The 22,564-nt window shown below is 49.7% G+C and overlaps 1 protein-coding gene and 1 long non-coding RNA gene across 2 annotated transcripts in view; one reads left to right on the top strand and one right to left on the bottom strand.

Moving 5' to 3' along the window:
- Positions 1 to 22,564, bottom strand: part of LOC122153330 — a 109,030-nt gene that overhangs the window by 41,933 nt on the left and 44,533 nt on the right. The window lies entirely within an intron of this gene.
- WSCD1 (WSC domain containing 1) overlaps positions 10,904 to 22,564 on the top strand; it is a 32,982-nt gene continuing 21,321 nt past the window's right edge. Inside the window, exons 1-3 of the mRNA XM_032982315.2 lie at positions 10,904 to 11,296; positions 11,761 to 11,825; positions 20,397 to 21,026. Of these exons, the coding sequence (XP_032838206.2) occupies positions 20,600 to 21,026 (427 nt within the window). The 5' untranslated portion in view covers positions 10,904 to 11,296; positions 11,761 to 11,825; positions 20,397 to 20,599. The remainder of the gene's footprint in view (positions 11,297 to 11,760; positions 11,826 to 20,396; positions 21,027 to 22,564) is intronic.

Genomic DNA, 22,564 nt, shown 5'->3' with positions numbered 1-22,564 from the left:
GAGGCACTCGCACCGTCCGTCACAGAGGTGCTGCCTGGGCAGGAACGCGGCGATCACGCCGGCCGGCCGCGCCCGCGGAGGCTCCCACGCCGTGCGGCTGGCACCGGCACCGGCACCGGCACCGGCACCGCGGCGGCGGCGGAGGAACGGCAGCCGTCCCGCTTCAGCGCCCGGGAGGAACACCCAGCAAAGCAGGACGAGAGCCGAGCACAGGCACTGAACGCCCCGACGGCGCCGGTCCCACCCGCCACACCGACCCACCGCCCAAGGAGGGCGAAATAAATAATCTCTGAAGAGGAAAACTGTGCTCAGTGAAGAGTAGACGCAAGACAAATGCGGACGTTATGGGAAGCACTTGCAGTTCCCTTCCTCTCAGACTGAAATTCAGAAATGGCAACGGCTGAACCCTGAGGAGAGGAGGATGAAAGGGCTTCGCTCCCGGCCATGTGACTCTGCTCCCCTTTGTGGGACCAGATGCGAGGGAAGAAGAGCAGAGAAGAAAAGCAAAGCTGGAGCTGAAAGACTCTTCCCCCCCAACCCCCCCCCCCCTTTTTTTTTTTTTAAAGAAAGAACAAAATGAAAATGATCCTGAAAGAACAACCGTTCCTTTCAAAGCCATTAGTTTGGGAAGCTGGCTGTAAAAGGGTACATTTTTGAAATGTGGCTGCGGTTACCAAGCAACAGCTGAGCCCCTGCTCCGCTGCCAGCATCGCCTCCGAATTCGGGGTGGGGAGGGCAGGGGCAGAGCCCACAGCGGTGCCCCCCGTGCTGGGCAGGGCGCCAGGGCAGCCGGAGAGCCGGGGTGCTCCACGGGCAGCGGCGGCCCCCGCCCCAGGAACAAACCGCGCGGCCGAAGCCGTGGGGATGGAAACCCGACTGCTGCGTTTCACTTGACAGGGGCTGACGGAGGAACAGGGAGAAGAGGAGAATCTGAAATGAACCCAGCAACTGCGGCAGAGGAGCTCTAGTTTTATGTGGGTGTAACTATAAGCATTATCGGGTGTATGTTACTAAAACTAAGGGGAACAGCAGACAAAACTCTAAATTAAAGTTAGCAGTTCTCACACACGCTAGGCATCTTGAAGTGTTTTGCAGGATTTTGTATGGCTCAGGGATCTAGCAATGGAAAGAAGAAAACAAATCCTCCTGGGACCTAACGTTCCAAGGTGGTTCTGTGAGCAGCTGAAAATCCACAACTCTGGCTGGGTCCAGAGCTCCACAGTGTTTCATCCCAGGAACTCCAGACAAGGATATCGTTACACATATATAATCCATGAGCTGTTTTGTTACCTCTATTACTGGCCTAAATGAGAATTAGGCACAACATGTGCTTAATTTAGGCTACGAGTTGAGCTGGCAAAAATCTAAGCTTGTATCGAAGCTGTACAAAGAACCGAGGGGTTTTATTTCCATCCATTTGTTGAAGAGAACTGGCCCCGAAACTTCACAGCCTCACACGGTCTCAAACACCTCCCCGGCAGCATGCATCCCCAAGCACCCGAGCTGCCTGGACCCGAGGTCCAGGTTCAAACGTCTCAACTTGAAACATCAGCAGAAGGGCAGAGATTAAATGTCGCTCGAGATGGCTGAGGATGCCAATACCAGAAAGGTCCATCTACATCTCCTCTGTTCATCCTGTGAAAAATTAGGTCTGGGAACATAAACCAGTTGTCCACACAATTCAGCATCCCGTCACTGATGCTGACTACCTGAACATACTTTGTGAGTGCACAGGAAAATTGTTTTGTGGATAACTGAGAAAAGAAAGGGTTTGCCGTACTCCTCTATTTCATCCTGTTAACAATCACTAATAGGACTGCTATCAGTTCCTTACATAAATATACCTCACTCTCTTTGCATGCCGCCAGGCAACTTGTGCAGTTTTTTAAGTCTTGAAACTCACTCTGAGCGTTGCTGAACATCTACTTGTTCCGCTGTTACAAGAGAAATGAACTTAGCACCTCCAGTTCACTATTTCCTTATCATTCATCTTCCTATATTTCCTTGTCATGTTGTCCTTCTCCTTCCTTTGTGATCCCTGACTCTTTGGATGCACCTCTGACGGTTTCAGGGTTTGCCATGTTTGTTTTTTGTGATGCACTTAAAACTGGAGGGAGGGGGCAGCTTTAGCCATAGAAAACCTAATTGGCCAACTTGATAGTGCTGCCAGACAATAACCTAATTCATGGGCACTGGAAGACAGCAGACTAATTGCCATGACTCAACTATTTCTCCTTTCAAAGCTGGGAAAAGGTGGTGAATGTTAACTGCAAGGCCAGCTTGCAGAGAGCGCTGTATCCTGACTCATTTAAACCCTGAATCGGTGAGATCTTTGCTGTGCTGGGTGTTCAGGGCTCGCTAATTGCTGCTGAGATGAATGAATGAGCCAGCATGGGCCAAACCCCCTGATTCCATGCTCTAACAACCTCACTTTTCTTGACAGAATCTGACAGGGAGGCTGTGAAGGTTTCTGAGAGGTACTGGTCCTGCTATTTTATGAAACGGGCAGACGTTGGAGACATTCAAATGTTTATGGCTCAGGTGACTTACTATCTACTCAGGTTTCTTATGGTCCACTAGAAATAAAGAACAAGACATTACCTGCACTTGTCAAAAGACCAAGCCTTCAAGCAGAAAACAAAAGCAGACTTATTTCATTGAAGCCTTTAGCTGGTGTTGCATTGTGGTCATTGCAGTGCAAGGTCTTCACACAGTCTGGCTGAGCAGCTCCAAAAAAGTCCCCTTTGAAATCCAGCTCTGGATCCGAACGGGAGAGGGGGGGGCAACATCTCAAGAGTTTGGTGTGGTGCAGGACCCGCTGCACACCTAACTAAGACAGCACTGACACAGGTGCTGGTGAAACTGCTGGTACATTGGCCTTTCTTCTCTCCAACACACAGCTGCATTTAAAAGATAGTACCAGTCAAGAACATCAAAAGGCACCACTCAGAAAAATACCAGTACTTCAAGCTAAATGTGTTTTCTGAGGCTGAAAAACACTCGAATGGGAAGGACAAAGATAGGAAGCTGCTTTGGCCAAGGCCTGTCCATCTCCCTGGAGCTCAGCACACAGGGATCCCACAGTCAGACACACCACACCGGGAAGCACTCCCCACTCGCGTTGCGGCTGCGGGCACTCGAACGACAGGGAGCGCGTTACTTCGTGCGGCGTGACTGCAAAGGCGCTGCTGTCTCCTCGCCGGCGTGCCGTCACAGCCCCCCGCGCTCAGGCCCCCGAGAGCAGGATGCTCCGCGTGCTGCCGCTGCTCCCTGGCTCCGCCGCGGGGCCGGCCGGGGGGACGCGCACGGCCGGGCCAGGCACGCACGGCGGGGCAGCGGCGCGTCCCGCGGGGCTCGGGCACGGCCGGCGCGGCGGGAGAAACGTCCCCGAACAAAGCGGGCGCACCCCCAGCTCCCCGACACGTGGCCATCCCTTAGGGTAAAGTGCTGCTCCCGGGGCAAAGGAAGGCGGACATCACGAGCCAGCAGAAACACGTGGGCGAACAGGGAGGGCTACAGGGGACGCGACCACAAGTGTTGCACAGCTCTTGAGGCCAAGAAGGATGAAGACCACTTACTCCAGCTTCCTACAGAATACAGACCATTACAGGCCCAGTAAATTGCCTCTACACCGGAGACCACCTCTTATGCCTAAGGTTGTTAGTCCCCAGATCATAATCATATCACCTCAAGGATTACAAGTATATAAATCCACTTTTTGCACACATATTGCAATATGCTGCAACACATTACCGATGAGAAGAACTACTGTGTTCTTTGGGTCTGAATCTTTGAGTGGTGCTTTTAGCAAATTTACCTTTAACAGCCACTTAGAAACAATTTCTTTGCAACACCATCATTTCTTAACGGTCAGGTCAAATGACACCCTCAATTTAGTTGCTTGTGCATGAAGTTGCAAGCACAAAGACCAGCAGATCAGCAAAACGTCCTTTTTTACTGCAAAACTAACAATAAATTCTGCCCCAGAACTCATGTTCAAATCCTTATCTATTCTGCTCAGTGCCTGCAGCTGACTCCCTTGAATCCTATTCAGTCCACTGACAACACCTAGCCCTCTGATTCCTTGTCAACAGTACAGAAAAGCCATGTCGTCATCCAATTTTTGTTCCACCAGTTGCACTTCTTTTCCCAGGGATGCTAACCACACCACCAATACTTTCATGTGCAGCACTATGTGCAATTGCCATCTGTGTAGTTGGCTCTTCTTCAAAAAATATTTAAATATCTGTGGAACTTATAAGAGTGTAAATTAAACATGACAAAAACCGTAACACACATAATGTATGCCTGAAGTAAGGGAGCATCAACAAGTTCACAGTGTTTGAAATGGGAAAAAAACCCACAAGTGCTACACAAGCCCCCTCTCCCACCAGCTTGCTAGAACCCCCCTCCACACCCACTCGCTTCAAAGCAAGCCTGTTCCCAAAATACGTACACGGTAGCTACTTTACACAAACCTTTTTCATTTTCAGTTGAATCAAACCGGTCCCACATTTCTGTGCTAGCTAGGTGATGATTACTGAAGCAGTAAGGAGCTGCACACCTTAATTACATGCGGTGCAAAGAGCAGCCAGCACTTTTTGTTATTTTGAAGCTTCCTCTCACCATTTTATGTGATGCTATGTTAAAGGTGAGAAAGAAAATCTTAATGACCTCTAGGCCAGCAACATCCTGACCAAAACTCATCATATTTACCTGTTCCTTTTTCACAGTATCCTTCAGTCGTTAATAAACTGGAAGTTGAGTAATAGGAACATAACCAGTTACAGCAATCCTTATTTATGCTGAAAGTCTACCTTCACCTTTCAAATCCCTCCTGAATTTGGAAATTAACTTGGCTTTCCTTTATCACATCTCTTATATTTTTGAATGCTATTTCACCTCCACTGAGACACTAGGAATGTGCTTGAGACCCTCATCTATGTTATCCTTTTTGCTTTGTTCATTTATCTTTTAAGGTGCTGTTTCTTCAAGCACTCGTTATGGGAACAGCATCTACCCTTTCGTGCAAAATGGTATCAGCTGCTTCCAAAACGATGACCCACCTTAGCAGCAATGTTAGTGGGAAAGAGGAAACTGGAACTGGGGGGCTCCAGACCCAGATGGGCTGATTTGTGCTGCACCTTCCAGCACCTCTTCCCACCGTTCTGAACCATCTCCATCGTATCTGAATCAGACGCAGCAGCGTAATGCCCGGTGCTGCAGCGTCACTTGTCATGAATCGCACACTGTTGCTACACAGATTAGCACCACTTGAGCATTTGCCTTTCTTTCCACAGCTGAAGCAAATTCTGAGAAATGTCTTAGGAATGTAAGATTCTTCACTGATCTGCACAATCTTCAACAAATGCTCTGTGCGTGGCATTTGACATATTGGGTACTCTGAAATCATTGGGAGTTTTGTCAAGAATTGTATTAGACCTGATAGTTCTCCCTACATTACGCAGAATATGGCGTTCGTGTTATGAAACCAGTCATTCTGGAAAAAGAATGACGTTGTCAACCACTGCACTAAACAGCTGTTTTGCTCAGTCATTTCATGAAATAACTGAAAATTGTAGGTAGGCATTACATGGAATGCCTAATCCCTGAGTATTTAGGATGATTAAATAAAAAGGACCAGAAAACTATTTGCTACATTACATCCATTTATGAAACCACACAGTCTTTCAGATGTTTCTTCTTGAAACCACACTAGCAAAACCTGTCACTTTTCTCAACTGATACTTACTTTTACAATTGAGCCTATTTTCTGAAGTGACTGAAAGTTTGAGTCATTTAGCACAAGAACTGCTCCCACAACAGGATTCTAAAAGTAATGCCACTCATTTCATAATTTTTGTGCTGTATTTTGTGCAACAACCAAGCAGAACCATCAAGCAGAGAAAAAACATGCTTAGGATTTTACTCAGATGCAGAATGCTTCCAGCTGCCACTCATTCCATCAAATGCCTGATTTTACAACATGACCATAATGCATACATGCTTTATTTTCCTAGTTCTGCCCTTTTTCTCTTAATGTCATTAGGTATAATTTTTCCTTGTCTGCAACCTGCTCAGCTTTTTACCTAGTTTTCCTTTTCTTTGCTCATTCTTACACTACTTTTGCCATGGAAAACATCAGATCATCCTTTGCACTTACAATCTGATCCATTTCCCTCTTAATTTAATGGGAACTGCAACGGGCACTTCCACGGGTCTTGTCGAGGTCCCACTTCTCTGCAGACAGTGGGATGACAAAGACGAGAAAACAGAGCAAGTAAAACAAGAACAGTGTCCTATAGGTCTGAGTCTGAAAACGTGTGAAACAATCTCACACATCATTCTTCATAATCAACACCACTCGTGCCTCTTCCCATACAGCGCATCATACTTTTAACTTCTTCCAAAGAGCAGGACCCCTCAGCAGCCCCATCTGAGGGAGCGGAAGGTGGTGGCACAAAGGCTGATGCAGATGGATGCTGAAGGCCCATTATTCACAATCACCTTAAAGCTTTTCGGGTAGACTTTTCAGCACTTGCCCTCTGGAGTGATGACTTTGCCTCGCCATACTCAAGACTGTGTTAGCACTTCAAACAGAGAACAGATATTTCTCTTTAAGGCACTTAAACTGCAACTGTGAACAAAATATTAAAACAACCACCCCCTCTAGTCAGGCTGGATTAAACAGAGGTGATCATCCCACAGCTTTGAGGCAGAGTGCACATTGCAAGATCAACCTCTGCTCCTTGCCAGGGATGGAAAAAATATGTAGGGAATGGGAGAAAAATAGCATTATTAACCAGACAGAAAATTAGGGAGCAGAGAGATTATGCCTGGGACTGTGAAGGGTATTTAGGCTTCCATCTCTCTTTGAAATCTGTAAAAGGCACCAGAAGTCTCCCTGCCAAGGCTTTTAGACCTCCCCATATCTTAAGATCACATGGTGAGTGGATGGCAAAGCTAGGAACTCAGCCCAGGTCCCTCAAGTTACTGGCCACCGTCTTAGACAAAATGCCGCATTTCTCTTTTTCATCCACATTTGAGAGTAGAATTTGGCACAACCAACAACAGGGACGGGCCCTACCTCAGTCAGCTGCCTTGTCAAAATTCAAATGTTTTTCCTTTCTACAGTTATTTTTCTCTGGTCAGAGCTCTGTTCCCAGTCCTAGAAAGTCCTCTTTTATTTTTTATTGAAGTCATATAAAATAAAGTATTAGACTAGGTATGCTGGCAAGATGCTAAAAACAGTACTGCTTCTTAGGATTTACCTGAAATCCAGATGTTGGTGAATTGGTATAATGGCATAATCTTGGATTAGAACAAACAAGGTGCTGTTGATAAGCATTTGCAAAAGACCTTTGGATTCCTACAACCACCCCCACTTTTCACCTCACAGTTTCCATACAGAGGTTGATTATTTCAGCTGTCTTTCCATTTATCAAAAAATGCAGCATTTTCACAGAAGCCCAGCCCCACGTGGTATTTTGTACACAAAACCCTGGAAACAAGCTGGTGTTAAAGAGGGCTCTGTGCAGCGGGGCTGACGTTCTCTAAAACCCGCTGTTCATCTGGGCTTTGCCTGAATTCAGAGATCAAGGCAGAGCAGCTGCAAGACCCCCGAATGATAGCGGTGGTTTCCATGTCAAACCCATGAAAACAGAGAGTACGCCAAAGCGACAGCACGTCCCCGGGACACCCCCCCTGTGCCACACGGGCCTCGCCGGCGCCTCCAGCAGCGTGCCAGGGCTGCGCAGACCCACGCAGGCGCCCAGCCTCGCCGCCAAGGTCCCGCGGGGCCATCGCCACCCGTGGGCCCCCCCAGACCCACCCCTGGGACCCCCAGAAACCTGCACCGGTGCCCAGCCTCGCCGCCAAGGTCCCGCGGGGCCATCGCCACCCGTGGGCCCCCCCAGACCCACCCCTGGGACCCCCAGAAACCTGCACCGGTGCCCAGCCTCGCCGCCAAGGTCCCGCGGGGCCATCGCCACCCGTGGGCCCCCCAGACCCACCCCTGGGACCCCCCGAGCGCACTTCCCAGCGCAGCCCCGGCCCCGCCAGCCCCCCCGCCCGGTGTCCCCCCGGGGACCGGGCTTCGCTTTCGCGGCTCCGGCGCCGAACCACGCAACGGCACGGCTGCACGTGGCGCGCTGCTCGCACGTGGTCGTGCAAATTGGGACTTTGGTACATTTTCAGCATCATCTTTCTCGCTGATAATGCTGAACTTCATTTCCTGCCTCTGCTTCACCTGGGCAGATTCCTGTAATTCTATTGATTTAGGCCCCAACCCAGCATAACGTTTAAAAATGTCATTACATTAAACATCTGATTAATTTAACTTCAGTAAAATTAAATTAATTTCAAACTTTTGCAGCCTTAAAGCTGTACACACACACAAAGGTTGGACGGGTTGCAATCTAACAGATGCACAACTTCTCGGGGTGAGAACACATTTCCAGACATCAGTATTCTAAAATTTCAACATTACATTGCTGAGTCTCAGGGTTCTCCGATAATCGAAATTCACAAAATCACTGAACAATCGCAGCCCTATCAATACATTAAATCCCAGAAAACATTTGGTAAGATCAAAAACATTTTAGCTGTTCATTTTCACATCTTACCAAGACTGAAGTATCGTCAGAATTATCTGAATGCTGTAACAGCTTGAAACTCTTTATAATTCCTTCCTGGTTTTCTGTACATGAAAACTATTTGCAACTATTGCAAAATTGTTCATAGAAGGATCTTCTGCCAGCAACCGCAATTTTTTTCTCATAGACAACGATATCTTGTGGCTAAATGGATTTGCAGTTGTCACTATGATTTCATATTTTTAAGTTCTACCACGAGACCCAAAGGACGAGCTCGCAGCACTGCGGCGCGGTTGGATGCAGCAAGGGAGGCAAAGAGCAGGCTGAGGCGCAGGGGGCTGGAGGCTCGGAGCTTGCCCACGGCCGCGGGCACCCCGGGGGCAGAGCTGGAAGGAGACCCCCCCCGTCCCCCCGCGCCCTCTGCGGAGGCACGGCACCCAGGCTGGCCGCCGCGGCAAGGGGCTCTGCCGCCCACCCAAAGCTGCTGCAAGAGAGTTCTGGGGAGCTCGAGCATCTGGCCCTTGGCTGACAGTGAGCAGAAGTGCAAAGTCCTTTTTGGTCTCCCATGACTGCAAATTAATTCCCACGTTCTAGCCAAAAACCAGGAGTTCCTGCATTTCTTTGCTTTTAAAGCAAAACACAAAAACAAAATAACCTTTAAAAAAGGGAAGAAGGAAACTGACAATCTCCAGTAGCCAGGCACAGCACCATTTGCTTACTTAGCTCTAAAACAAGAAATACACATGTCATGAACGCAATGCAAACACAGAAGTGGCAAAATTCATCCCTTGATGCTGGTGCCAACTGAAAACCGAACCTTTCCAGCATCACTGCGCTATTCTTTGCAAGTTGGTGAACAAGTGAGATAAGTCTATTGCTCCCATCTTTGCCGTCTATAGCTCCTGTCTTTGGGTGCATTTCTAATCCAGGTCTGCTTCACACCTACAGAATTTTGAAATTAGCTGGCATGTCTGCAGAGATTTGAAACAAACAACCAGGTTCCTCTTCTCCTAAACTGTTCAGAGAGGGGAAAGCTAAGTATATCATAGAATAGAATCACAGGCAGGTTTGGGTGGGAAGGGACCTCGAAGCTCCCCCAGTGCCCCCCCCTGCCCCGGGCAGGGCCCCCTTCCCCCAGCCCAGGGGGCTCCCAGCCCCGTCCAACCTGGCCTTGAACCCTTCCAGGGAGGGGGCACCCACAGCTGCTCTGGGCACCCCGGGCCAGCGCCTCACCCCCCGCACAGGGAACAATTTCTGCCTTAGATCTCACCTAAACCTCCCCTCTGTCAGTTTAAAACTGTTACCCCTCGTCCTACCCCCACCCCCTGACCCAGAGTCCCCCCCCCTCCTTTCCTGCCCCCCCTTTAAGCCCTGGGAGGCCGCTCTCAGGGTCCCCCCGGAGCCTTCTCTTCTCCAGGCTGAACCCCCCCAACTCTCTCAGCCCGGCCCCCCAGGGGAGCTGCTCCAGCCCCCCCAGCATCTCCGTGGCCTCCTCTGGCCCCGCTCGAGCAGCTCCGGGTCCTTCTGCTGTTGGGGGCCCCCGAGCTGGCCCCAGCACTGCAGGGGGGTCTCCCCAGAGCGGAGCAGAGGGGGACAATCCCCTCCCTGGCCCTGCTGCCCCCCCTGCTCTGGCTGCAGCCCAGGGCACGGGTGGGTTCTGGGCTGCGAGCGCACGGGGCTGCCTCACGGGCAGTTTTCCCCCCACCAACCCCCCCAGCCCCTCTCCTCAGGGCTGCTCTCCAGCCACCCCTCGAGGGCCCAGCCTGGGTTTGTGCTGGGGGTTGCCCCGACCCACGGGCAGGACCTTGCCCTTGGCCGTGTTGAACCCCACGAGGTTTGCATGTGCAATTTAAGTAGTGTTAGCATAACACTGGCAGGTTCGGATCCCATTCGTAGGGCATGCTGTACGGAGAGAGATCCACACGTGCAGCATCACTGAAACCCGCAGGGCCGGTCAGAGTGGGAAGTACTGTGCAGCACAGAGAAGGGAAACAGGATCAGTCCCCACGTGGCATCCAAATTCCCTCTTTCAGATCCCAGAAAAGCCCCGAGTGCTGCTTTCTCACAGCCAGACAGGTGTTGGGTCTGACGTTAATGACCCGCACCCCTCAGCACAGGGAGTAAATGAGGGTCCCCATAACTGCAACTGATTTTGGCTCCAAGAGACTAATCTCCATGTTTCATTTAAATATGCAAAGACTGTGGTGTGCTTCAAAACCACATGCAGTTACAAGTGTGCAGCCTACTCCCATTTAAACACAGATGCGTTAAGAATAATTATAATTTTATCAATCTCCATGTGAACCAGTAGCAGAGAGGCGTCTGTATGTGCAGTGAAGCCAGCAGAGCGGAGCAGGCAGTCCTAAGGACAGGGAGCAAACTGCCTTTCAGCTCTCACATGTATAAATAATTTACTTCTATCCACCTGTGCCCAGAATAACAATTTGCTGCCTGAAATCTCAGAGCTGGTGCTGGGAGGCTGCCAGGGACTCGCTTTCCCGGGACCCCCTGGACCTGTTGGGAAGGGGTCTGGGTCTCCAGAGGGATCTGCCCCTAGTGGGAAGAGGCTCCGCGAAGCAAACACAGGAGCATCCGTTCGGCTGATCGCATTAGGTCCTCACGCTGCCGCCGCCGCCACTTCGATATCTGCCTATGCAGCCATCCGTGCGTTTGGACAACCTATAGACAGGGAGAGTGCATGGGTAGGTCTGGAAACGTCTGTAGCTGCGGAAGGCTGCAGAGCTCCTCTGTGAAGCAGCCGTAGAGGAGAGGCTCTGTCTCCCCGAGCAGGGGGAGCGTTACGAAACACGAGTGGACCGGCTGGGGCTGAGGACCTCGGCCAGCAGCACCGAGGCTGCTGCCAGCCTGCCCGGCGGTGCGGGAGGCCATGGAGCGTTTGCCTCCCGCCAGCCCCTGCCCGGCGCAGGACCCCGGCCCCCCGGCCCCGTGAGCCGCAGGGACCCCGGCGAGCAGGGAGCGAGGGCTGGGCGGCCGGGTGAGCCGCCGGCAGAAGGAGCCGGAGCAGCGGGCACCGCGGCCGGAGGCAGAGCGCGGAGGGTGCGCGGGAGGATTACGGCCGGAGTGGGCAGCAGGAGGAGGATTAGTGGGGAGGGCAGAGGGAGCAGGATTTACCAGCTTTTCAGATAGGCGTTACGGCTTTTTACAGTATTTCACTGGATTGTCCAGGACTTTGCCTGCCTACAACAGGAGTTCCTCAACCATAAAAGAAAGGTGAGCTTTTTTTCCTCTTTTTCTTATACAGTTGTCATTATCTGCTTCTGCAGGCTGTTTGTCAGCTGGCCTTGACACAAGTAATAACCAGACAACTTTTTGCAGAGGCTGAGATATTAACATTCATTGCAGTCTGAAGGGCTGTTTGATTTATTAAATTTATCCATGGCATCTAAGTACATGAGGCTCAGCTGCATTATTTATAAAGATTGCAGTTTTCTCTCGAGATGCCCTTCTCCGAGCATCCACAAAACATTATACTTGAAAAGTAGGCATGGATAATGTGAGTGTGTGTTTGTCTCACACAGCCTGGTGAGGCAGACTAGAATGCTCGGCTTCTCTAAACAGTTTCTGAAGCATCATTGTGCTAAATAAATAGACTCCAATAATTTCTAGTAGGTGGGTGTTGCAGGAATTTTGATATTGAGGGGTTTATGAAAGACACTTTTTAAATACCTATGATTAAGGGACAGATCTGCATGGTATTTTAATTCCAGTAGATTTCCTTGCAGACAGGAAAAGATCTCATCTCTAGCAACTGTGGGCTGAGGCAAAAATCAATGTATGGTACATTTTTTACAACAATCTCTTGCAAAACTTCAGCCTAGAGCCAAAGAACCATATTGGGGTTTTTTGAAATTGCAGACAAAGAATCATTTGCTGTGTGTTTGAGTTCCTACTATCAAAGGGGATGTACATTATGCATGAATGGCTTATTATTGATCAAAACACTTTCTAGGTTCAAGAATACTGTCTGCCGAGAGGTCTGTTTGTCAGTGACTGGTGACAGCAGATTGCATGTTATCTTTTGAGTACACATCCCTCTACGTACACACATATGTACGTATGTGTGTACATAGAAAATGTAGGTATGTATATGTCTGCATCTATTCCATACTGGCACGGAATCAGCCCTCCCGATTATAACTTTATCACCAAGCTGGGCAGAAAGTACGGGATTAATGGCACAACCACCCTCTGGCCATGGTGTGCTTTCTGCTCCAAGCTGCCACGGGCACATTTCCCAAGCCAGCGCTCGGTCTCACAACCAGCCTCCCTGGCCCAGCTCCTCCTGCAGGCTCGTCCGCATCCCTCGCCATACCAACAGCGTTACTGCCTAGATTTGCACCTATCTATGCTAGAAAATTGGTCTCCAAAAAGTGGAATATCTAGGGAAAGAGCTGCTGTGACCAAATTTGCACAAGTTAGTGCTAACTCTCTAGCCGCAGGCTGTAGCTCTGTTCTGTGACATTGCTTTTCACTTCCAAAGCTGAATTATCTGTCAACTGTAAAACACCTCCCATATTGCATACAGTGGATATCATGTATATTTTTAACTCATGTATTTTCAACTTGCTTTGACTATTTTAGGGACTATAGAGTTTTTCTTCATCTTTCTGTTACCTCCGCAGAAGGATTTATTTTCTGCTTTATCACAGTTCATCATTATTTAACAGTTTTAACATAATATCAGCATCAAAGATAACTTTGCAATCTGATTACATCTTGGAGCAAGCACGCTTGCAGCAAGCGATGGTAAACTTGCTAGAAAGCTCTCAAGCTGCAACGTTCGCCACTAGAGCATGTGGAGGAATTGTGATGCTTCTACCTCATTTCTGGTTTGTTGGCAGACCTTACGTTGTGCTTAAAGTAACACTCGAAGCAGCACTGTGTCAGGAAAGAGTTGCTCAGGAGGGGGCATGTGCGTGGAGTCAGCACAGATCCATCCTCTAGCAAGGAAAACTTTGTAAGTTGGAAGAAGTGCTTATTGCTTCTGAAAGCCCAGAGAGCAAAGGCCAGCTCTGCTGGTAGGGAAGCTGGTGTGGCACACCGGAGCTTCGGTGCTCAGGACAGGCCGAAGGTCCCCTCGCTTATGTCCCATCGGTCACCTCATGACTTGACTGAAAATCCCTAGGTGATAAGCTTCATTTTGATGGGAAAGGGGTGGGAGAGTTAGTTTCTAGAAACATTTAAAAGCCAGATTATTCTCCAAATCAAACAATTAGAGGTGACTCGGGAAGGGATGGGGAAGAAACCCTTTTATTGTATTTAAACACAAATCCTCAGCAAGTTCTGCAACGGCAGAACTGAATGACGTGCCGTGTTTCACACGGCGGGTGATGCAGAATGTGCACGGGCAAAGCACAGGCGCTCATCATCCCCGGCCTCGCCTGCCCGAGCGAGGCATCCTGCCTGGGGAGCTGGAAGGGAAGCCCCTCGGGTTTCCCACTCGCCTTGCGGGAAGGGCAGAGGCTCGAGCCGTGCGCCCGCGCTGCCGGGACGGCGCAAAGGCCTCGCCGGCGGGGCTGTCGGGGGAGCGTGGGGCACGCCGGCCCGGGGGCAGCGTGGGGGGTGAGCCTCTCCCTCCGAGGCCGGGTGCGTGGGGAAGGCCGGGTTGGTGGGTCCTCGGTGGGTCCTGCCCGAGCACTGCCTTGTGACTGCCAGAGAAGTCAGCCATCAGGTTACATGCCACAGACATTATCTCACAGAAAACTGCACGTTCAGGCTGGTGAAGGAAATGAATATTATAGCAACTCTTCATGAGAGATTTCCTTTCTTTCTGGTGGAGGAGAATCCTAGGAAAGGTAACGGAATTGCAAAATAATCTTTTTCTTTCCTTTGCATAAATTCCTAAATTACATTGTTAAGTTAGTGAGATGATTCCACATGATGCTTTCCTAAGGAGCTAGAAAAAGTAACAATGGACCTGAGCCAAAACCCATCAGCATCAAACTATATCTTGATGTGAGTGAATTTTGGCCTGAGACAGTAGAGTAACAGGATGTTTCTTCTAAGCTTTACTTTCAGCATGTGCTGCTTTCCACGCAAATGTGATCCGTGGTTTCCTTTTTCTCTTTTTTCCTATGATTTAGAAACTGGGATCACGTGGAATTTCTCTGTAGATCCCCCTCAAGGTATGAGGGGAGAACTCAGACAGCTCACCTTTCTCATCTTTTTAAACCCCTTCAAAACTCAAGAGATGGCTCTGGCCACGTATGAAAGCACGGCTGCGAGAAGCACTTGCTGTCGGCCGTCTCGGGACTGGCACCGGCAGACACTCTGGGTTACTCAGGGTACTTTTAGCTATCAGAATAAAGAGAACTGCAAATCTTTGACAGGATCCCAACATTGAAATTGTGGCTTCTCAAGAGTTTTTCTTCCTATGGGCATTCATGCAGTATGATGTTGGCCTTGACTTTCCAAACAGCCTCAAGGAAATGGCAGCGTGTATCCAAATGAAAGACTGCCAGACAAATCCTTCAGTTAGGTCCTAACTGACTACATTTGTCCTCAAAGAAAGCTGACAAGAGAGAGGAGAAATGTGGAAGAGGGATGGATTTTTCTAAAAATAGTGTTCATGAGCCCAATCCCCTTCAGTTTACAATAGAAAACAGCCTTGCTTCTGTGCCAAGAACTCTGAATTTGCAAAATCCTGCTGGTCTTTAGACAAGATCAACTATTGATGAGCTGCAGCCCTCGATGCAGTATTGACCTAAGTTTCCGCACTGAAGAACCTATTGAAGGACAGCTCTCAACTGAGCAACTCTTAACCTGCAAGTCTGGGGTTGTTCTTCAGTGTCTTAAGCCTTTGCCAGCTCTCACAGCATCACTAAAATTATTCAGTTGTCCCTTAAAAATTCTGTAACTGTTCCTTTAGCCAGGAGAGTAGAATTGACAAGAACTTTACAATTTTTTCTTCTATTTCTCTTTACAAATATACTAATGCAGCTGCCTACTGTGACATCTTCTGTCACACTTTGTGAGATCGTTTCGGAAGCAAGGTATTGACCTGCTTTTCCTTATAGCAACTTTTTAATGGCAGAAAAATAAGGATTAAAAGAAAACCAGCACTTAAAATTAGAAATGCCTCGGGTCTGGTGCTTGGCCCCATCAGCACACCCTGAGATGCAACGTGCTGAGTTCACAGTCTGTGCTCTGGCATTTCCCAACACTGTGCATAACCTCGCAGCGTTGCAAAGACACCAGGGGACGGCTACATTCCCAGTGTGGCCTGAAACGATCAGCACACGCAGACAACTCCCTTCTCTGCCTCCTTCCAAAAAGAGCTCCCTACAGTCCTGTCAGTGGTGCAGGTGTTCCCTTACCTGCTAACTACATCGTTCTCATGACATACTGATAGAGCTCTAGAGAGATGCATCGCCCTTCACCCGGCACAGTGGCTGCTCCCAGCGTCTGCAGTGAGTCCAAGGTGGGGGCTCACATCCCCTGGGGAGGACACGCTCAGAGGAGCTGGGCGCTGCGTGGCTGCCAGAGGGCATTTCTGGGGTACCACCAAAGTCCCCTCGAGGGCTGCTGCCTCTGCCGCCCCACTCTTCTGGGCAACGGCAAGACCCCACCGGCGCAGGCTCTGAGCAATGCAGCCTGCAGGAAGGTTGCAGAAGAGAAAACCAGCCTCTCTGCGGGTGCTTGTCCCAGGATTGCAGATTCGTGCGAACCTCTGGGAGAGCATCTCTTCCAGCTGGCACCCAGCACCCCGTGCTCGGAAGCCTGACGGCACCTGAATAAACAAATAACCCACAACAGCGCTCGGGAGGATTCCCCGGCACGGGGACAGTGGTCTGAACACTTGGCCACCAGCCAGCAAATCCACTGGTGACCAAGCCATGCCCCAGATTCAGAGGGATTTTTCTTTTAAAATGTTGCCTTCCCAGGGACAGTGAGAAGAACAGCAGCATTGCCCAATTTAGGAAACAGATCAGAACAGATTCATATTCTGATTCTGAGATTTCAGGTAAGATGCATTTTTCAGCTCTGCATTCAGTCCTGCTGGTATATATAGAGGTCCTATAGAAAAAAAAACAAAACAAAACAAAAACAAAAACAAACTATTTCTTCTAATGACATTTCCAGACAAAAAAATTCAGGCACCGACAGAAAAAAATGCTGTTCAAACAACTGACAGGTTATCTGAGTTCTGAACAGTTGAAAATTCACCTGTCACTAGCAAAGTGAATAAATTCGTATTTTATAAAATAAGATCAACTCAATGCTTTTCTGAACCCCATCAAACTCTTGCCTCAGTAACCAGATAATTACCTATTTTATAAAAACACAGCCACCAGACACACCACTTTTTTAATGGTGTGAGAGATCCTTTCCTCGCTGAAGACCTAGCACCCAGCGGATCTTCTGTGCTAGCACTCACCATCTCCAAAGCTGATCCTGGCCAGTGCTAATTATCTTCCTTTTTTTTGTTGCAGTGTTAACCCTTTGATTGTTCTCTTCACCTAGAGGTCTTCTCTGCTGTTTAACCGTTCTCATTGCCCATCTCAAAGTCCTTTCCATTATTGTTTTATGATTTCACTAACTCAACTCTCAAATAATACTGTCCTAAAACACCTTTGGCTCTAAGAACTGATAAATAGGAACGGAAGACTCTACTTTTATTCCATTTCACTTCATTCATTTTAAGTGAAACATGTACGAAAAAGAAAAATTATACATTTTCTATTACCAGATACTAGTTCATATCCTCCTTACTCTTTCCTTTTTAATATCATCATCAAAAGTGATGCACTTCAATTCTTTTAGGCATACTTTGATGATATTGCAATATGCAGTTTATGGAAAAATCAAATGACATTTTTTTATGTCAGCAGCAGTCTCTGCTGTTTCCCCACTAAAAAGCAACATTTAATTTTTGAGTCGCACATTTGCAGCAGTTGCTGTGGGCGGAGAGTCTGCTTATTTATTTGGTTGCTTTTTACTACAATGTACTGTCATGGCAACTGTACCGAGGGCGAGTGCATCTGGAGGTAATTTATATACGTCGTATTGACTGCAGTAGAATCGGCTTGCACCATTTAAACTTTTTCAACCACTGGGCAAAGGCAACGTTAGCCTTCGGAGGCCCAGCAGCAGCTCCTCCTTAGCGACGAATAACGCGGGCAAAGCGCCGTTTCTTGGCGTTCGGGCGCAGGGCTTGCTGCGCCCTCGCGCTGGGTGCGGGAGCCTGGGCCGGGGCCTCGGCTCTGCGGGCGCACAGCGGGAGCCCCCCCGCGCCGTCGCCCCTGGCAGGGGGGCATCGCCGGGCGCTGCCCAGGCCGGGCTGAGCCCCCCGCCGCGGGGGTGCCGCGGCACAGCCGCTGCGCTGTCAGTCGCCGCCAACATGGAGAGACTGGGCTGGCGCCTGCTGAAAGGTGCGGCGCGCAGCGGCGCTGGAAGGGGCAGGCCCGGGCCGGCGGTGCGCGGCCGAGCACCCCTCGGCCGGCCGCAGCCCCCCGGCCTGGGGGTCCCGCTCGGCCGGCACTGCCCTCCCGGCGCGCGGCACTCGGGCCGGGGCGTTTCCTGGTGCTGCAACTCGATCGCTCCGGGAGCAAAGCGGGAGAGCTGTGAAAGCCCGAGTGACGGCTGGGCAACGATGACTGCCAGTCTGACAAATTCATCTAGCCTCACCATGCTGCCAGGGAGACACAAAAAAACCCAAAACAAAACAATAATAATCTCAAAGCTTCTGAATACCTGTGTGATGGCAGCCGTTGCCGCCTCACCAACGAGGCCCGCAGCAGCAGTGTCTGAAGGCCCGTCCCTTTGCCGTATCGGTGGCGGTTGGAGCCGCGTGCTGCCTGCTCAGCCCCCAGCACCGCGGGGCGCGGCGGCCAAGCCTCACCCAAAGCACGCTGTGCCGCGAGGGGCACGGCAGGTTCCCACTCAGGATCCCCAACGGCTAATACACGCACACGGCTTGCTTCCAGATCAGAGACAGCCTCTCCTGGGAACAGCTCAAGTTTCCAGCAGCCCTATGTTAGGAACAACTAGTGAATCAGATCGTACCTATACTGATAGACAGTATTTCTTCAGATAAATTAGCACAGTAACAATCTGCGGTATCTAATTATGGCTAATTTCCTCTTCATCTGTCTAGGTACTTCTGACCCTTTTACTGTAATTCTTGAGCACTCACAACATTGATCAGAGATTTTCGATAATTTAACTTTAAGGGTCAGCTCTTTAGCTGGTGTAAATCAATGCATCCTCTTTGGTTTTGGAGCTGACGAGAAGGGAGGTGTGTTAAATTTTACAGTGGAGAAAGCGGCCTTAATTTACAAGATCATGCTACAGCCTTGTAGCCCTTTGCACCTGCTTGCTCTCCCAAGTTCTTGGAGAAAGTATAAACACATAGAATATTTTTGGATATTACTCAGCCCTCCACAATGGAGACCAGCATGTATGAACTTTAACAAAAAAAAAAATAAATATTAAAAAGAGCACCTAAATCAGGTCCTCAAGAGCACCCGACTTTTAAAATTTGAAGACAGGAACTCCTGCCTTGAACCAACCCTATTTGGCGATCGCGGCCAAATGAATTCAGGCTCAACTAGCAAAATTTTGGCCAAGAAGTTTCTGAGCTTTGCTTTTGGTTGCTGCTTAGGATAGAAAGAAGTTGCACCACTGAATGAAAAAAGGAATGGGTGGAGACTTAATTGGTAGCATCTATTTAAGAAAGAGGCCTAAGTGAACATCCACAAAACTTTAAATCAGATACTGAAACAAGAAATACAGTGAACAGATGTTTCTTTGCCAGGACTGTGGATTTCAAGAGTGTGTCCCAATTGCAAGTTAAGCAAAAGCCATAATATTTTCTTTTCTGGAAGACACTTCATGTTTTCTCAGTGCTTGCCTGGCTCCACAGAGAAGTGAATGACTGGGAAAACGGGAACTTATGGGGAGATGCCAGCTTTTATTTGCTACAGGAGGTTAAAGGTTCCCTAGAGCACAAAGGAGCTTTTCTTGCCCAGACAATCCCATCACGGTATACATCAGCACAACTAAAGCCTACAAATCTCAGACGCAGTCAAGAGATATCTGGTGAAATTTAGAATTATTTTTTTTTCAAACATTCACTAGTTTTTATGCATGCATATCCACACATCAATATTTGGCAATAGAAATCTACTAATAAAATAGCAGGATCTCTGCTTTCCTTTAAAGCGACATGCACAGCAGCTCACGGTGCTTTGTCTGTAAGTACAGAATCCCCACGTACCCTTCCAGCATAAAGCCTGACTTTATTGTGCTGCAAAGAGATTAATAATTATTATCTATTGTGAGTTGATGCAATTTCTTTTTTTGCCCCACACACCCACACTGCTGTTTCCTTCTGATCTGCATCTGTAGCTTAGCTACTGTTTAGCTGAAAGCAAGGAATTTGATAATACCTTCCTAAAAAGATGCCTGTACCGTGGCTGCCTGTTCCAGCCAGTGACAAAGAATGGAGATGTTGGCCACTGACAAAAGAAAATTAAGAACTTTTTTTCCAAACATGCCAAGAGAAATAACCTCATCCTAAAGGTATTTCTTGTGCATTCCAAGTTAAAAGAAAGAAGGAAAAGAAAAAAAGTAAGGCTGGAGATCTGAAAGTAGTTTCTGCTTAATCAATCATTCTCACCGGCTTAGAGTTTTTAAAGTGCTTAATTATAAACAACAGATGGAGAAATGCTCAACCAGGGAAAAAAAAAAAAAAAAAAAAAAAGCGGTGTGTGGGGGAAAGTCACCCTGCTGACGGGTATTTTGTGTTCGGGTGCCAACCTTCCCCCCTTGGTATTGCAGGTGTCGGCGCTGGCTGCGGGCAGCGCCTGCGGGTGGCAGCGCCCCGGGGGCGCGCGGAGCCCCGGGGGCGCGCGGAGCCCCGCGCCCGCCCCGCCAGGAGGCACCGAAGGGATGGGCTGAACCCACGGGAGGAACCAGCGCCCCGCCAGACAGAGATTCGGGGGCCCGTCGGGAGGCGTGAAGGGCCCAGCTTCAGTAAGGGCATGGCCAAAGCTTTCTTCAGGCTGCAGAAGTTTCTCCGCCGGACCCAGTTCCTGCTCTTCTTCCTCACAGCAGCTTACCTGATGGCTGGCAGCCTCCTGCTGCTACAGCGGACGCGCCTGGTTATCCAGCAAGGCTCGCACGGGACCTCCGCTACCCAGGCCCTGCCGGGGCCGGGCGGCGAGGCCGGGGCTGGGATGGCAGAGCCCGGGGCGCTGCACAGCCCCCGGCCCGGCCCCGGGCTGCCGGCCGGCCGGGACGCGCTGCAGGAGCCGGCGCTGGGCCAGGCGCACGGCCCGCGGTGGCTGGCGTCCCGCAACTCCGAGCTCAGGCAGCTGCGGAGGAGGTGGCTTCACAGGTTCGTCAGCGACCAGGAGCCCGTGCGAGCAGCGGGATTCAGAGCGATGAAGCACGCCGCTGAGCACAAAGGTAAGGGACATACCCCCCTGCCCCCCTGCAACCCACAAACTGCACCGCCTGCTGGGACTGTCCCAGCCAGAGACTGGCGAGCACCGAAGTGTCCCTGCAGAAGTGCCTTCCTCCTGGCTCATCGCCACTTTCAAACCAGTTTGCAAGCGCATGTTCAGGCCAAAGTACGATCCTGACATCCCTGGTCATGCTGAAGTGCAACTCGCTCCAACAAAGTATTCTTATTTATTGAATGGAAGTCCAGATAGGGAAATATGCTTCCCTCATTTAAGTTATTTTCTCTTCAAGCAGGCAGAGATGAATACTGTTTAATTCATTTTCTTTCTCAGAACAGGGGATGCTTTAAAAGTGGGTTTTATGAAATTAACTATCCAAAACCACACAGTACCTCAGGTCTAGAAGTGCCTCTTTGCTGCTAAAGCTGTCTAGCATATACTAAATCCTGCTTTGGAAACACGTTCAGTGATCCTGACCTGCCCTCTGTGAACATCTCCGCACTGTCCTTAGGGGGACAGATGTGGGCCATACAACCCTCCTGAATCGGAGGCAGACTCCTGGTGCTTTGTGAGTTTGCTGGCAATTTGCAACAGGCTAAAGGGAACGCAAGGGGGAATCCACACTGCTGCGTGGGTGCAGTGCATCAGCGACCGGAGCACAGGGTACAAAGCTATATATTTTCCAATCCAAATGGAGAGCCATTCAGGTTTGACAGAAATGTGAGTTCCCTTCACTGTGAGCCTGATCCTGCTGCTCTAAGTGCTGCTGATAAGTACAGGCATGGGCTGCTTTGGTTTGTTCAGTAGGAAAGCTTTTAGGAAACTATTATCCAGAGCAAGCAAAGCAGGAGTCCCTAGATGTCCATGCTTCCTGCGGGGTTGACACCCTTACGACCCGCCCCAGGGAGTTCAGCACAGCACCCCCTCGCCGGCCCGCGAGGCGCTGCGGGGCGCTGCACGAGGCTGGTGCCCACGGCCTGGGGCTGTTACAGGGCTGAGCTGCACCCCCAACTCCGCGGTCACTTCCGTGGGCTGAGCGTCCCCAGGGAGCAGACAACCCCCCTCGAGGGGCCCAGCACAGAAAAAGCATCAGCACTCGGGCTGGGTGACTGACCGTGCTCTCCACACTGCAGCGTCAAATCAGGCGTTTGCAATCTTTGGTCCATTGCCTTTTAGAAGAGCTAGCCGTTCTTGGAGATGTTTCACTGGTAATAGAAAAAGGAATGGGATCTGGATGGCTAGACACCACATTACTAAACACCACATTACTAAACTGCTCTTTAGTTTGTTGAATACATTTACCCAAACAAAGGGGCACCTTCTGCAAAAATCCCACAAAAAGGGTGCCACCTCCTGACTCCTACTGAGTGAATTGTCAGAAATGGGAACAGGAAGGTGACAGTGATGGTGTATGGGAGATGAGTCACACAGCATGAATCAGGTAAACTGTAACCGCTGGAGTTACCTGAAGCACCAAGCTGGAGCTTCCAAGAGTGCTCCACAGTCACTTTGTAACACCTTCCCATTAGCAAGTTTTGGTGG

The sequence above is a fragment of the Tyto alba genome, unplaced genomic scaffold (assembly GCF_018691265.1).
Source record: "Tyto alba isolate M040663 unplaced genomic scaffold, T.alba_DEE_v4.0 Super-Scaffold_19, whole genome shotgun sequence".
Taxonomy (NCBI): domain Eukaryota; kingdom Metazoa; phylum Chordata; class Aves; order Strigiformes; family Tytonidae; genus Tyto; species Tyto alba.
This window is presented reverse-complemented; position numbering and strand designations above follow the sequence as displayed.